We start from the raw sequence: 16,280 nt of genomic DNA, 5'->3' as shown, positions 1-16,280 counted from the left end.
TAACGTCATAATTTATTAAAAACCCGCAGGCATTTCATGGAGACGGAATCATGCATCATAATGTTTATCGAGACAATTTATAAGTATGCTTATGCTGAGTATCGTAACAACTATAGCATGATAAATGTTTGGTTACCTCGTTTAGTTTTCCTTCAGACGAGGAATTAAAACAAAAATGGATTTGCCATTTTAAACGGTATCATGGGGAAGGATTCAGGGGAATCACCTAAAGCTTCTCCCTGCTTCTTCCCAAATTTGCCAAAATATTTGTCGTCGAAAAGTGTTAAAAGCTTGGAGATGTAGAGTAGGGAAACAAGAATGTAACCCATTTACTCAAAATTCACCGAGATATGAATGTCACTGTATATGTTACTAGGTGTTATGTTCAGCAGATGGTAAAATATCAAAGTAGTCTCAACTAAATGCATATTTATTTAAATTACTGTATATAGGAACCACTTCCTGTAGTGTGTGTTAGTGTTAGTGTTAAATCTCTTAAAATGCTTCACAATCTCATAGAGTATCGTGAGGTAAGCATTGAAAGCACACTTTTTGTCTTTAAAGGAACAATTCGAAATTTGCACTAAAAGGGTCGGCCTGAGTGGCTCAGACGGTTCAGGCGCAAGCCTTCTGACCCCAACTTGGCAGGTTCGATCCTGGTTCAGTCCGGTAGTATTTGAAGATGCTCAAATACGTCAGTCTCGTGTCGGTAGATTTACGTCCTGTGGGACTAAATTCCGGCACCTTGGCGTCTCCAAAACCGTAAAAGTAGTTAGTGGGACGTAAAGCAAATAACATTACTATAATTATTATTATTTTAGTCTCTTCTTACAAGTAAAAGATACAGTAGACCTTGTGAGCAGTAGGCTCTTTACTTCGCTGAAGGGACACAGATTTTTTTCTAAGCTTGGTTTGTGCAAGTCTTCTGCGGCTTCACAGAAGACACGATGCCCTTTATGACGTCAAGGTCATCAGAGGAGATGAAGTAAGTGACGTGATATATGATAGTAGGGAGGGGCTACAACCTAGTGCCGGCACATAGCCTACTCCAGTCGAATAGCACCAAGGCTTACGGTCCCCATCAACAGAGTCATATTCCTTAACTCCATATGAGCACTGCGGAGAAGTTTGGAATTTAATGCAGGCAACCTCCCCTACCCTGCCGGCTAACATTTTCATGGTGAAATTTTTTTTCGACCAACGGGACTCGAACCGGCTAACCTCGGTGTCAGACCGTTTTAGACTTCAGCGCCTTAACGATCATAGCCACCAAAGGTGCTGTTTTACCGCCGGATAGTCTTCCTGTCAACAATGAGCTCTGCTATGATAGCCTAGGCATCACTAAAGAAGTGTGAGGTAGATTTTGTACCTGCATGTGTTACACTTAAGTGCGGCTAGTATCCAGTATTCGGGAGATAAAGGGTTCGAACTACACTGTCGTCAGCCCTGAAAATGGTTTCCGTAGTTTCCCATTTTCACACGAGGCAAGTACGTTAATTAAGGCCACGGCCGCTTCCGTCCCTTTTCTGCCCCATCGTGGCTGTAAAATGTATCTGTGTCGGTGCGACGTAATACCGCCGCATAGTCCTCCTGACAACAACGCTAAGATGTAATTACTAGAAACATAAGAATCTGTTTTAGGGCCGGATGCCCTTCCTAACGCCTAAGGTCTATCAAGTAACAGCACATCCAGTGACCGGGATTTGAATCGCAGTATCCATCATTTTATTTCAAACTAAGTTCACTATGGGCGAACAAGGTGATGTGTATTTTGGCTGTGTTGTCATTTGACTATGTAGTCTGCTCCAAGATATAAGAGAACAATACTGTGAGTTTCTGTTACTGCTTGCGAAAACGTGAACGTAAGAAATTCACAGTAGTGTTCTCATTTGGAGCAGACTACATGCTATGATAGCCTTGGCATCTCTAAAAAAGCGTGAGGTAGTTTTTTCACACAGCTAGAAGTTTGTACATCTGTGTGTGTGTAAGTGCTATCTCGCAACATTATTGTTTGTATTCCGCTTTTCGAAAAGTGGAGTGATGTGTATGCGTATATCCTGTGTTGTGATGTATTCATATTTTGTAACTTTACAATCACTGAGTGTGTTAGCTGTGCGGTATGTGCAATATGTGTGTATCCGTAGTTTCTGATTTTCGCACTTAGCAAATCATAGAAGTTGTAAGTTACTTGTATTCAAATTTTGTAATTATCGCTTACCGAGCGAGTTAGCTACACGTTATGTGCACTATGTGTTTCCGCGGTTTTTGATTATTACACTAGGCAAATGATAGAAGATGTACGTTACCTGTATTTATATTTTGTAAATTATCGTTTACCGAGCGAGTTGGCCACGCGATATGTGCACTAGGTATGTCTGCGGTTTTTGATTTTCGCACTTAGGAAATGATAGAAGATATACGTTACCTGTATTCATATTTTGTAAATTATCGTTTACAGAGCGAGTTGGCTACGCAGTATGTGCAAACAATATGTGTTTCCGCTGCTTTCGATTTTCGCACTAGACAAATCATTTAAGTTGTACTTTTGCTGAATTCATAATTTGTAAGTTATCTTTTACCGAGCGAGGTAGCTTCACGATATGTGCAATGTGTGTTTTCACGGTTTTTGACTATCGCACTAGGCAAATGATAGAAGATGTACGTTACCTGTATTTATATTCTGTAAATTATCGTTTACCGAGCGAGTTGGCTACGCGACATGTGCACTAGGTGTGTCTGCGGTTTTTTATTTTCAAACTTAGGAAATGATAGAAGATATACGTTACCTGTATTCGTATTTTGTAAATTATCGTTTACAGAGCGAGTTGGCTACGCAGTATGTGCAAAAAATATGTGTTTCCGCGGTTTTCGATTTTCGCACTAGACAAAGCATTGAAGTTGTACTTTTGCTGTATTCTTAATTTGTAAGTTATCTTTTACCGAGCGAGGTAGCTTCACGATATGTGCAATGTGTGTTTTCACGGTTTTTGACTATCGCAGTAGGCAAATGATAGAAGATATACGTTACCTGTATTAATATTTTGTAAATTATCGTTCACCGAGTGAGTTGGCCACGCAGTATGTGCACTGTGTTTCCGCGGTTTTCGATTTTCGCACTAGGCAACTTATTGAAGTTGTACTTTTCTGTATTTGTAATTTGTAAATTATCGTTTACCGAGCGAGTTCGCTACGCAGTATGTGCAATGTGTTTTTTCCGTAGTTGTACGTTGCCATGACAGAGCGGAAAGAGGAGGCGGCGGCGTAGGGGAAGGTTATAACAGCGTATGTGTAGCAACCATCTTGCGCAGGCTGTTCAGCAGTCTAGTCTTGTTAGCATTCCAGTAGGCGATATATAATCCATCTCCTTAGAACAAAGATATCCCCTGCTAAGCAGTAAACACGTTCTGAACACATGTTGTAAGTAACGATATCGAGTACAGTGTCTTGTTAAGTTTCAATCACTTCTTTAGTAATCTGAACACATTTTTTAGGTAACAACATCGAGTATTTAACATTGTAGCAATCAAGTTAGAATCTGTCGAGATAGCTACACTAAGAATAGCGATATTTAAAAATCTTGTGATTATAGCAGCAGTAAGTTTTTATTTTCTACCGCCAGAGCGTGTACGCATCACCTATCGATGAGGCATGTATCGACTATCGTACTAAACTTCTTCCGACAGAGCGTGCAACGATCGCATGTGCGCGCGCCGAGACGAGACATCGCTACGACGGTGGACCTCTACGAGAAGAGAGAGGACATCTCTCACTCACCTGTCCCTTATTTTGGTAAGGGGAGATAGGGGAAAGAGGACTACCTCTTTAAACCCCCTGTACTCCCCCGAAGTCAATAAAGCATAATCATTTACATAGGTTAGTCTAAGATTACAGTTGTGAAATTTCAAATTTCACGCTTGCACGTGCCTAAGGTAGCATCCATGAAGATTTAGCCCCGTCAAGATGCCAGCACGGTGCTTTCTTGTTCAAAGATGGCCGCTGACAGTTGTCAAAAAGCACATGGAATTTCAAATTTCCCGCTACTACGTGCCTAAGGTGGTAGCTATGAGGTTTAGTGCCGTCAAGATGGCAGCACTGAGGTTAGCGATGCGTTCTTGTTTAAATATGGCAGCTGTTAGCTTGACAGCTGTCAAGAAAGCACGTGGTTTTGTTTACAAATAAGGGCACTGGCTTTGTTTATAAACACGAGCACGTGGTTATGACGTCACGGTCACGTAGTGAAGACGTCGCGGAGTCAATGACCTTTGGCCGGCGTCAATGACGTCGGGTGATGACGCAGCAGAAAAAGTGCTGACGCCAAGTGTTTAGAACTTTCAAAGCTCCACTACTTATCATCAACAAATAATTAACTTAAATCACGCATTGATCGAGAAACGACCCGAATGAGCCGCATGTTATTGTTACACGACAATGCACAGTCTCACACAGCAAAACCCGTGAAAGACATCTGACTTTCACCTCTTCGCATCAATGGGGCACGCGCTCGGAGAGGAAGTTGGAAAATGGTTTGTCGCAAAAAACAAGCAGTTTTTCAGGAATGGACTTCATAACTTACCTAAAAGATGGGCGAAGTATGTAGAAGCCGATGGGCAATATTTTGAATAAACATAAAATGAATTTCCCTTGAAATAAATGATCGGAAATTTAATTCTATATAACTTTAGTTACGGAATATTTATCGATAGGACCACTAACAACATAAAAATTTGAGAATTAAACTTGAGGCCTTCCCCTAAACTACCATTTCACTCAGCGTGAATAAAATTATCCATAGCTTAGATTGTAGTGGTTCTTTCCCTGACTTCACATACCGACTTTTATTAAATTATCTTCAGCCGTTTTCTCGTGATGCGTGTACATACATACATACATAGAGATAGACAGACAGACAGGCAGACAGACAGGCAGTCCTAATTGCAGTCCTGCAGAAAATACGGAAAAGAAAAAAGTGCTTTTCCTTGTTACTGTGGACACGACCGATAGAGAAATACCTTTCTTTTAAAATTATCTCCTTTTAAATTCTTTTAAAATTTAAATTAAATGTTCCACCATTTGGTTGCAGAATCATGACGGTCTCATTGTGCGCTCCGACACCAAAGTGACGGCGGAACTACTCGCTGCTGCCACATCTCTGAAAGTAGTCGGCCGAGCGGGGACAGGAGTTGACAACATCAACATAGATGCCGCCACCAGAAAAGGCGTTATAGTTCTCAAGTGAGTAAAGCACCTTAGTTAAGTATTTCAATGTATTTTCATCCAGCACTGACCCTGTACTTACCTTGTGCAGCACTCCGGGCGGGAACTCGACGAGCGCCTGCGAGCTCACGTGTGCACTCATCACCGCCCTTGCCAGGTCAGTATCGTTTAGACCTCAGATCAGTTTTCATTGCCGCCCTGTGACGCAGACAGAGCTGATGCGCAGTTCTGGTGATTGCAGGAACATAGCCCAGGCTTGCCAGTCACTGAAGGAAGGCCGCTGGGACAGGAAGCTCTACACTGGAAATGAACTCGCTGGGAAGACAATTGCAGTCCTGGGTCTTGGGAGGATTGGACGCGAGGTCGCTGTGAGGATGCAGGCCTTCGGTATGAGAGTAAGTAACAGTTGAAGTCACAGAGATAGAGTCGGTAACAGTACTGCACCTTCTATGACGTGGAACAATTTCTTGCAGACGATCGGTTTTGATCCTATGGTGACGGCGGAACTTGCCCAGGCCTTTCATGTCGAGAAAATGGACCTGAGTGAGATATGGCCACTGGCAGATTACATCACTGTTCACACGCCGCTCATTCCGCAGACACGAAGTAAGTGCCTTCGATGTAATGAGCCTTCGCGGCTTTTAGCGAAAGCAAGCTATCTAAGTGAGATGTATGCTTTCAGATCTGCTCAATGACGATGTGTTCAACAAGTGCAAGCGTGGTGTGCGCATCATCAACGTAGCAAGAGGCGGCATTGTGGACGAGGCTGCCCTGCTGCGCGCCCTGCAGGTATGTTCAAGTAAAGCACAAACAGGTTAGGAAACATGAGAACAACAGGCCTGTTAAAACTGCACTTGGATTACAACATTTTATTTTGAGGGAGAAACTCAAAACACATAGTTACAAACGGGAAATAAATGTTCTTTGAAATACCTTGAGAGATGCACAGTGCGCTAAACCCAATTCCAACAACACACATAAGAGTTAGTCCGAAACACAGAGGTACAGTATCATTATCTAAAATACATCATAGATATACTGTACGTATGAAAGGAGACCGAGGGATAATCACAACTTGCCTCCGATCTTAGCTGACAACATTTCGACAAATTAAGCGGTCAACGTGAAATTCAAGGGAAAACACCTCCGTAAATTATCACCTTTGAATGAGGTTAAAAACCGATATAAAGGAAGAAACAGTGCTTACCCACGAGGGGTCCGCAAGCTAAAGTGATCAGACGAAATAAGGAACCTCGCTCCAAACGAAGGAAATGGTGCAACCACCAAAGAGAACCAACCGGAATACAGAATTCACCTTAGACTTTCACATTCACTTTTATTTCCTCCAATCAATAGTCTCTTCCTTCTTGCTGATACAGTGATAATAACAGGAAATGCGCTTCCAGGTGTAGCATAAGATTTTTCACAATATTTTGACAAAAAACAAAAATATTAAAATCCACAAATTAAATGATAATTTTGGTACAACCCATAAATAATTAAAAGTGTTCTGGATAAGTTCAGTTCTATGAGATCAAAACAAATCTTCCAAGTCCAAATTTCAGTCTAGACAGATTAAAATCTTGTAGAAAAATCCAAATACTTTTTAACAATTCAAATCAACTCCCACTAGGATGGTCGTTGTGGAGCGGCAGCCTTGGACGTGTTCTGCGAAGAGCCACCCACATCGCCTGGCACACTCGAACTCATTCAGCACCCGAAAGTGATAGTTACACCACACCTGGGCGCCAGTACCTGCGAAGCCCAACAGCGAGTTGCTGTGGAAATAGCCGAACAGTTCATCGCTCTGGCTTCTAACGTGGAACCTCAAATTCGGGCCAGATACTCCATTACAGGCGTAGTGAACGCCCCGGTCCTAGCCGCTGCCATGGTTCGGGACAACACGCCATGGATCATGCTGGCAAACGAGCTCGGCAAGTTAGTAGCCAAAATGATGCAGGGAGTCGTACAAGGAACAAAGATCCAGATAACAACTTCAGGTAACAACCTTCCTTACCTTCAAACAATGCTCACAAAATGCTGTGTCTTTACGAGGGCTCTGTACTGTTCTAGGCGCTGCTATGGAGAGTAAGAAATTCCTAGGCGCAGCGGTCCTCGCAGGTATGCTCAGTGGTTGCACCAAAAATGGCCTCAACCTGATCAATGCACCGATACTAGCACAAGAGGCAGGGATGCAGGTCACCGTCCACCACGAGACCACAGACAGTCCTGGTACAGTGAAGGTGTCAGTGACTCAAGACAAGCTGGGGTGTCGCTCTTTACGAGGTAGGTACTCGTCTCAAGACAAGCTGTTGTCTTGTTCTCAACGAGGTAGTTGTTATACCACAGGAACACCGTGCACTGTGGCAAGCTGTTATCTTGTTCTCTATGAGGTATTAGTTATATCACAAGAACACTGTGTACTGAGGGAAGGTGTTATCGTGTTCTTTATGAGGTAGCTGTAACACCACAGCAACACCGTGCACTGTGCAAACTGTTATCTTGTTCTCTATGAGGTATTAGTTATATCACAAGAATACTGTGTACTGAGGGAAGGTGTTATCGTGTTCTTTATGAGGTAGTTGTAATACCACAGGAACACCGTGCACTGTGGCAAGCTGTTATCTTGTTCTCTATGAGGTATTAGTTATATCACAAGAACACTGTGTACTGAGGGAAGGTGTTATCGTGTTCTTTATGAGGTAGTTGTAATACCACAGGAACACTGTTTACTGTGATAAGCTGTTGTCTCGTTCTTTACCGGGTAGTTTATATACAACAATAACACTGTATCTCAAGACAAGCTGTTGTCTTGTCTTTTACGAAGTAGTTCTTATACCACAATAACACTGTATCTCAAGACAAACTGTTGTCTTGTCTTATAAAAGGTAGTTCTTATACCACAATAACACTGTACCTCAAGACAAGCTGTTGTCTTGTCTTATACAAGGTAGTTCTTATACCACAATAACACTGTACCTCAAGACAAGCTGTTGTCTTGTCTTATACAAGGTAGTTCTTATACCACAATAACACTGTACCTCAAGACAAACTGTTGTCTTGTCTTATAAAAGGTAGTTCTTATACCACAATAACACTGTACCTCAAGACAAGCTGTTGTCTTGTCTTATACAAGGTAGTTCTTATACCACAATAACACTGTACCTCAAGACAAGCTGTTGTCTTGTCTTATACAAGGTAGTTCTTATACCACAATAACACTGTACCTCAAGACAAACTGTTGTCTTGTCTTATAAAAGGTAGTTCTTATACCACAATAACACTGTACCTCAAGACAAGCTGTTGTCTTGTCTTATACAAGGTAGTTCTTATACCACAATAACACTGTACCTCAAGACAAGCTGTTGTCTTGTCTTATACAAGGTAGTTCTTATACCACAATAACACTGTACCTCAAGACAAGCTGTTGTCTTGTCTTATACAAGGTAGTTCTTATACCACAATAACACTGTACCTCAAGACAAACTGTTGTCTTGTCTTATAAAAGGTAGTTCTTATACCACAATAACACTGTACCTCAAGACAAGCTGTTGTCTTGTCTTATACAAGGTAGTTCTTATACCACAATAACACTGTATCTCAAGACAAACTATCTTGTCTTTTACGAGGTAGTTGTTATACAACTTGAGCACTGTATCTCAAGACAAGCTGTTGTCTTGTCTTTTACGAGGTAGTTCTTATGCCACAATAAAACACTATCTCAAGACAACCTGTTGTTTTGTCTTTTACGAGGTAGTTCTTATACCACAATAACACTGTATCTCAAGACAAACTGTTGTCTTGTCTTATAAAAGGTAGTTCTTATACCACAATAACACTGTATCTCAAGACAAGCTGTTGTCTTTTTTTACGAGGTTTGTTATACCACACGAACACCGTGCACTGAGACAAGCTGTTGTCTTGTCTTTTACGAGCGAGTTGTTTTGCCACTTGAACACTGTGTCCGGAGGGAAACTGCTGTGCGAGGTAGTTGTTATACCACAACATCTTCGTGTACTGAGGGAAGCTGTTGTCTTGTTCTGTACAAAGTAGTTGTTATACCACAGGAACACCATGTACTGAGGGAAGCTGTTATCGTGTCTTTTACGAGGTAGTTGTTATACCACAGGAACACCTTGTACTGAGGGAAGCTGTTATCGTGTTCTTTACGAGGTAGTTTTTATACCACAAGAACCCTGTGTACTGATTGAAGGTGTGTCTTGTATTTTGCGAGGTAGTTGTTATACCACCAGAACCCCGTGTACTGGGGGAAGGTGTGTCTTGTATTTTGCGAGGTATTTGTTATACCACTTGAACACTGTGTACTGAGACATGGTTTGTCGTGTTCTTTATGAGGTTGTTGATATTCCACAAGAACACCGTGTACTGAGACAAGCTCTTGTCTTGTTCTTTACGAGGTTGTTGTTATTCCACAAGAACACCGTGTACTGAGACAAGCTCATGTCTTGTTATTTACGAGGTTGTTGTTATTCCACAAGAACACCGTGTACTGAGACAAGCTCTTGTCTTGTTCTTTACGAGGTTGTTGTTATTCCACAAGAACACCGTGTACTGAGGAAAGCTGTTGTTTTGTTCTTTACGAGGTTGTTGTTATTCCACAAGAACACCGTGTACTGAGACAAGCTCTTGTCTTGTTCTTTACGAGGTTGTTGTTATTCCACAAGAACACCGTGTACTGAGGGAAGCTCTTGTCTTGTTCTTTACGAGGTTGTTGTTATTCCACAAGAACACCGTGTACTGAGACAAGCTCTTGTCTTGTTCTTTACGAGGTTGTTGTTATTCCACAAGAACACCGTGTACTGAGACAAGCTCATGTCTTGTTCTTTACGAGGTTGTTGTTATTCCACAAGAACACCGTGTACTGAGGGAAGCTGTTGTTTTGTTCTTTACGAGGTTGTTGTTATTCCACAAGAACACCGTGTACTGAGACAAGCTCATGTCTTGTTCTTTACGAGGTTGTTGTTATTCCACAAGAACACCGTGTACTGAGGGAAGCTCTTGTCTTGTTCTTTACGAGGTTGTTGTTATTCCACAAGAACACCGTGTACTGAGACAAGCTCTTGTCTTGTTCTTTACGAGGTTGTTGTTATTCCACAAGAACACCGTGTACTGAGACAAGCTCTTGTCTTGTTCTTTACGAGGTTGTTGTTATTCCACAAGAACACCGTGTACTGAGGGAAGCTGTTGTTTTGTTCTTTACGAGGTTGTTGTTATTCCACAAGAACACCGTGTACTGAGACAAGCTCATGTCTTGTTCTTTACGAGGTTGTTGTTATACTACAATAACACCGTGCAATGAGGCAAACTGTTGTCTTGTTCCTTCAAGGTAGTTGTTGTACCAATTGAACAATTTGTACTGAGGCGGGCTATTTTCTTGTTTCTCGCGAGGTATTTGTTATACCATGTGAACACTGTGTACTGAAGGAAGCTTTTCGGATTTTTCTTTACGAGGTAGTTGTTGTACCACTTGACCACTGTGTACTGAACCGCACCCCTCCCTTACAGATAATATATGACTTAATATAATACGCACATTGGGAGATTCGAGGGGTGGAAAGGCCTAAGACGCTGCCCTGAACTGTAAATGACCCTAATCAACAATGCACAACAGGGGTGAGACTAATACTACTAGCTATAAAATTCAAATAAAATATAATTAAGGTTTATTGATGTAATAAAATCCAAAGAAAAGAAAATGAAGCCAGCAATTTTAAGATATTGAAAAGATACGTACATGAGTTCATTTGGTTCAGTCGATGTACTAACGTAAATGCATGAGCACAGCATTTCTCAAAACACCAACCTTAGTATTGAATTTACGACGTGCTTGCTGTCTCAATTATATTTTCACTACATAATGACCTAATCTAAATACAATCCCCATGGATTAGTTTGGTCGTTCTTTCCACGAGATTAATTGCATTGTTTACATACGCGTCCTTCAAACTCCTTCATCATCTCAACAACAGTAGCTATAGAAAGGTACTGTAAGTTTTCCCCAATCATTCGGGAGAAGAAACTCAGAGCAGATAAAATAACGGAATGCAGGTATCAGCATGGCACAGAGAGAAAACATCTCTGCACCAAGCAAACAGAATTAAAGCCCAAGGAGATTCAGAGGCATGCCCATAGCCTGAATATAAGAAAGTAAACATGGCGGCCTCGTGGGCAACCTAAAGGCCAAGACAGAGACCAAGGCATAATAATTAACACCGTACCGAAAACAAACACACGGTACGGAAACAAGATCAAAGGAAAAATTAAGGCATCTTTTCACTCTCCTCACACAGCCACACACACGCATCCTAACATTCAGATATTGCCGGTACCGGCAAACAATGCGAGTAATAGCTCCTGTCAATAAGTTGAACACAAACTCATATGTGTGACCCTCATGGTCACAAACAAAGGTCTCACATATATCAAAGATAGCGTGCACGGCGCAGACAATTAGCAGTAGTATAATACGGACCGAGTGCTCACGTATAAACCATCAAATTACCCACTCCGTACGACACGAATGGACCTCCGCGTCGACACGCAGGGCATACATTCATTTGATGGCAAAATACATTAGATCGCAGTGCGCATAAATAGAATTGATCAGAGACCTAGTTACCAACATCACACAATCACAATAACAGCAACAAACACGCGGCCCATTCATGCCGCAGAGTAGAAAGGTGCATATCAATCAACTGTAATTAAATGCGGAGAATATCACTACAGAACCGTAGAAAAATATATTAAAACAAGGATCACCATACCTGCAATATTAGTCGTCAAAATAAAAAGAAGGATGACAGTACAGGCTGAGTTTAAATCTAATAAATGCCCATCTATAGCTCAGAAAAGTCACTCCGATCTGCGTGGAGTTCATTTTATATTCCTCTCTCATAACCACAACAAATATTCGAGTCAAAGAGATAAAGTTACAGTGTCGCCGGAAAGAATGGCCCTCTGTGTTTACAACTGAGGGTGCTGCCCTCTCTAGTACAACCTTGGAAATAGTTAAGTCAATCAATGATAAGCCGCAAGAGGCCTTTAACAATAATAGAAAGGTGACTTTATGAAACAGCCATTCAAACATGGCTCAGTACTGAGGAAAGCTGTTGTCTTGTTCTTATGAGGTGGCTTTGTACCACTTGAACACTGTGTACTGATGGTCACTGTTGTCTTGTTCTTTACGATGTAGTTGTTATATCACTTGAACACTGTTTACTGAATTAGGCTGTTCTCGTTTTCTTTACGAGGTAGTTGTTATTCCACCTGAACACTGTGTACTGGGGCAAGCTATTGTTTTGTTCTTTACGAGGTAGTTTTCATACCACTTGACCACTGTGTTCTGAGGCGAGCTGTTTTGTTTATTACGAGGTAGTTATTATACCACTTGAACTCTGTGTACTGAGGCAACCTGTTGTTTTGTTCTTTACCACTTGAATACTCTTTCTCAAGATAAGCTGGGATATTTTTCTTCATGAGGTAGTTATTGTGATCATTTGGGAAGCTGTGTTGAAATGTTGGTTTATTATGTTCATTGACTGCAGCATCATGATCATATTAGTTTTTTCCTTTAATATTGTTTGGTTTTGTAGTATTGCCAACAGAGAAACTTTTTACAGGCACGGTGAAGACAGATGAACTTCCCTATCTGCTGTCAGTCGATGACGCCAACTTTGAACAGGGGGTGCTGCTTGGCAGTAACGTGCAACTCTTCCAAGGGTGTGACTCCATGATGAATTTGGGTACGATCGTGAGTGAACTGATTACGAGGGGTGCAATCATCACCAGTGTGGCAGTGGCATTGGGGAAGAGCGCTTGGTTTGCTGTGAGAGCTGAGCACCAAGTCGACAACTTGGACATTCCTGGTGTAATCCCATTCTGAATGTGAACAGTATTGTTGTATGTTGTGTTTGTCCTATTTATATATCTTAAAGAATAAATTACACTCTACCACCTCTTTTAGCACCTTCCTAATTACTACCACGTCTTCCCAGCTGAATAACACTTGTAGCATGTTCAACAATCCAATTAACATTACCCATGTGTTCCTTTGTTATGCTGGGTCCCCACCTAATTCCACTCGAACTAACTACTCTTCAATTCAGATTTACGAGGTAGTTGAACTCTGTGTACTGAGGCAAGCTGTTGTGACACCACTTTGAATAAACGACAATCTCATATCATCAGCAAGTTAGGTTTGACTGGCGTTTTAGAATATGAAATTGAGTTATCGGACAAGCATCCGGTTAGATCTCCCCCGTATCGCCTTTCGCCACCACGAATGCTTGACTTGAAAAGTATAATCAAACAAATGGAGAAAGATGGCGTTATCAGACTCTCTATTTCACCATATGCTTCCCCAGTATTCTTGGTATCTAAGCCCTCTGGTGGCTTCAGCGCTGTTAGCGACTATCGTACCTTGAATAGTTGGATAATATTTCTATCTGTACTGTTGTAGGACTTGCACACTTGTTTTGTGTGTTCTTCTGGGGCAAAATTCTTCACTTTACTTGAGCTGAAACAGAGTTTCTACCAGGTACCTTTACATAAACGATCTTATCACTGATTGAAATTTGTACTCGTTTCTGAGGTTGCCGTCATTGCTTCTCGTGCTGCTGCCGTATTTAGCAGGCTGTCTGACATAAAAGGAAAGTTTGTGCTCAACAACTTCGACGACCTGGTAATGTTTTGAGGATCAATGGAACACGGGGAAGTTTACAACGTCTGAGGAAGGCAGTAATTAACGTGAAGCTATCCAAGTTGCATTTGCTAAACAAATCATGTCCTTTCTCGGGCATGTAGATTCCTCAGATGGTTTCTCAGTAAACCATTCTAAAACTCGGGCCATGAAAGATTTCCAAACCCGATATGGTGACTTTTCAAGAAATACATCCCCAACTTTGCCGAAATTGCTGCTCCTTTGAATTCTCTTAGACGGAAGGATGTGTTGTTCACCTGGGATAGTGCCCAACAGGTAGCCACTGACACCCCGGTGTTGGCGATCCCAGATTTCAATAAGCGCTTCATCGTACAAACCAATGCCTCATGCAAAGATATTGCTGCTGTCCTCTTGCAACAATATGAAGGTGGGCATAGACCTATAGCCAACATATCTACGATTATTACCAATCTGGAAAGCAAATAATCTATTTATGAACTGGAATGAATTTATTTAAGATTTATTGAAACGAACAGGCTTCCGCGCCATGCATAGTTCAAGGTACATAGATCATAGGAATTAGTAACATAAATTTAACGGCAATCTGCATAATATGCGCTGCCATATACCTCATGATCAACTCTTATTGTGATGCAAACCTCCTGGCAAAAGACAGCAACTCTAAACCAAATAAGGTTGTAAAATAAGGAAGATCGGCAGTCGGCATAAGACCACACTCTCACACTTCCTTTCTCGTCACAGCCTCTTAATACCAGATACCACACTTAATGACTACTTACATTACTATAAATAAACCACAAACACACAATTCCTTTCTCACTCTAAATCACAACCAAATGATCTTAGTTACCTTCTACTACCCGTCACTACGCCCTACTAGCTTTTATCCTTCTTACCTCACAGATCTTTTAAGTTCATTCTTCTGCCTTTCCTCAATTTCCCCATTATTGAATGTCCCTTTTATTTATTTCTGCCCTCCGCAATAATTCTTCATTTCATTTACAAAGCTCTCCGCATACGCCTCCTTACATGCTTCATTGGTAGCAATCATGATTGCTGTCAACGGCGTCATATTAATCACTGCCATCTCTTTATCAATAATTTTGCACAGTGTTGCCACGGAGCTTGTCTCTATAAATTTATCTTCATACCTTCACTTCCCAAGTCACTCTTAATCCAAATTTTGTCACTCAGAAAGTTACCCGCGCTTCTGATCACTATCTCGGCCGTCAAAGCGGATAGCAATTTCAGTTTTATAGACCTGCTTCCTTGAGCTTTCCCTATTTTCTCCACGTCGTCTATAATTCACCTCACTAAAACTGATTTTCATATTTCCCTGTATAAGCTCTACCACTTTATATATTTTAATTACTTTTTACTCATTCTTATCCTCCGGAACACCGTAGACCTGTAGCCTATATGTCTAGGACTATTATCAATCTGAAAATCAAAATCTCTATTTATGAACTGCGATTGATTTGTTTAGGATTTATGGGACCAAACTGGCTTCCGCTCAATGCTTAGATCAAATTTGTAAAGCTTATGCAAGGTACAAAGGTTATAAAATACAGTAACATAAATTTAACGGCAATCTGCGACAATATGCGCTGTCATAAAGCCCATGATCGACTCTTGTTGAGATCAAAAGGCCCATGCAAAGGAAATCTAAAAACGGTGTAAAATAAAGAACACCACCTCCTGAGCTCTCTTTTAACTTGCTCTCAGCTTAGTGTTCCATCATCCGCTGTGTTGGTGAACCATATTCTGCACTCTACTTTGTCCTCCCTCTTATCCTCCGGACCACCGTACACCTTCTCGTCACAGTATCACTACAAATAGACCATTGAAGTTACCAATCTCATCCAAACTACCATAATCCCACTCTAAATTCACTAATCATTACTAATTCTCAACCATTACAGTCACTACACTTTACAATAAACATACCACAGTCTCGCATTTTCACAGCCTATTATAATAATTATAAACACAGACCAACTCCCGTTTCAAATTCTCATCTAGCTCATCAGAAGTCAGTTTACTCACAGTCAGATACCACACTTAATCACCACTTGCATTACTATGAGTAAACCACAATCTCCCACAAACCCAAACCAACTCAACCAAATAACAACCCCACCCTTTCCTTATATACTTCACATTCCAAATTCATTACCAAATTAACATATATTTTACTCTCCAACTCACTTCCTAATTACCTAAATTATACTCAAATGACTAAACTTTTCAATGTTGAACTTTACAATAAATAAACCACAAACTCACACTTTCCTTTCACGTCACGTCACCCAAACCAACTCCTCATCTCAAATTCCCCTCCATCTCCTCAGCTCCCACTCTT

General features: G+C 41.2%; 1 protein-coding gene across 1 annotated transcript in view; it reads left to right on the top strand.

Moving 5' to 3' along the window:
* Positions 1–13,195, top strand: part of LOC136876040 (D-3-phosphoglycerate dehydrogenase) — a 32,949-nt gene extending 19,754 nt beyond the window's left edge. Inside the window, exons 2-9 of the mRNA XM_067149656.2 lie at positions 5,081–5,232; positions 5,306–5,371; positions 5,456–5,609; positions 5,688–5,820; positions 5,897–6,003; positions 6,848–7,214; positions 7,288–7,500; positions 12,858–13,195. Coding sequence (XP_067005757.2) covers positions 5,081–5,232; positions 5,306–5,371; positions 5,456–5,609; positions 5,688–5,820; positions 5,897–6,003; positions 6,848–7,214; positions 7,288–7,500; positions 12,858–13,120 — 1,455 coding nt within the window. The 3' untranslated portion in view covers positions 13,121–13,195. The remainder of the gene's footprint in view (positions 1–5,080; positions 5,233–5,305; positions 5,372–5,455; positions 5,610–5,687; positions 5,821–5,896; positions 6,004–6,847; positions 7,215–7,287; positions 7,501–12,857) is intronic.
* The last annotated feature ends 3,085 nt before the right edge of the window (positions 13,196–16,280 follow it).

This window comes from Anabrus simplex, chromosome 6 (genome assembly GCF_040414725.1).
Source record: "Anabrus simplex isolate iqAnaSimp1 chromosome 6, ASM4041472v1, whole genome shotgun sequence".
NCBI classification, from domain to species: Eukaryota; Metazoa; Arthropoda; class Insecta; order Orthoptera; family Tettigoniidae; genus Anabrus; species Anabrus simplex.
The sequence above is the reverse complement of the archived record's forward strand: the minus strand, read 5'-3'. Positions and strand labels throughout refer to the sequence as shown.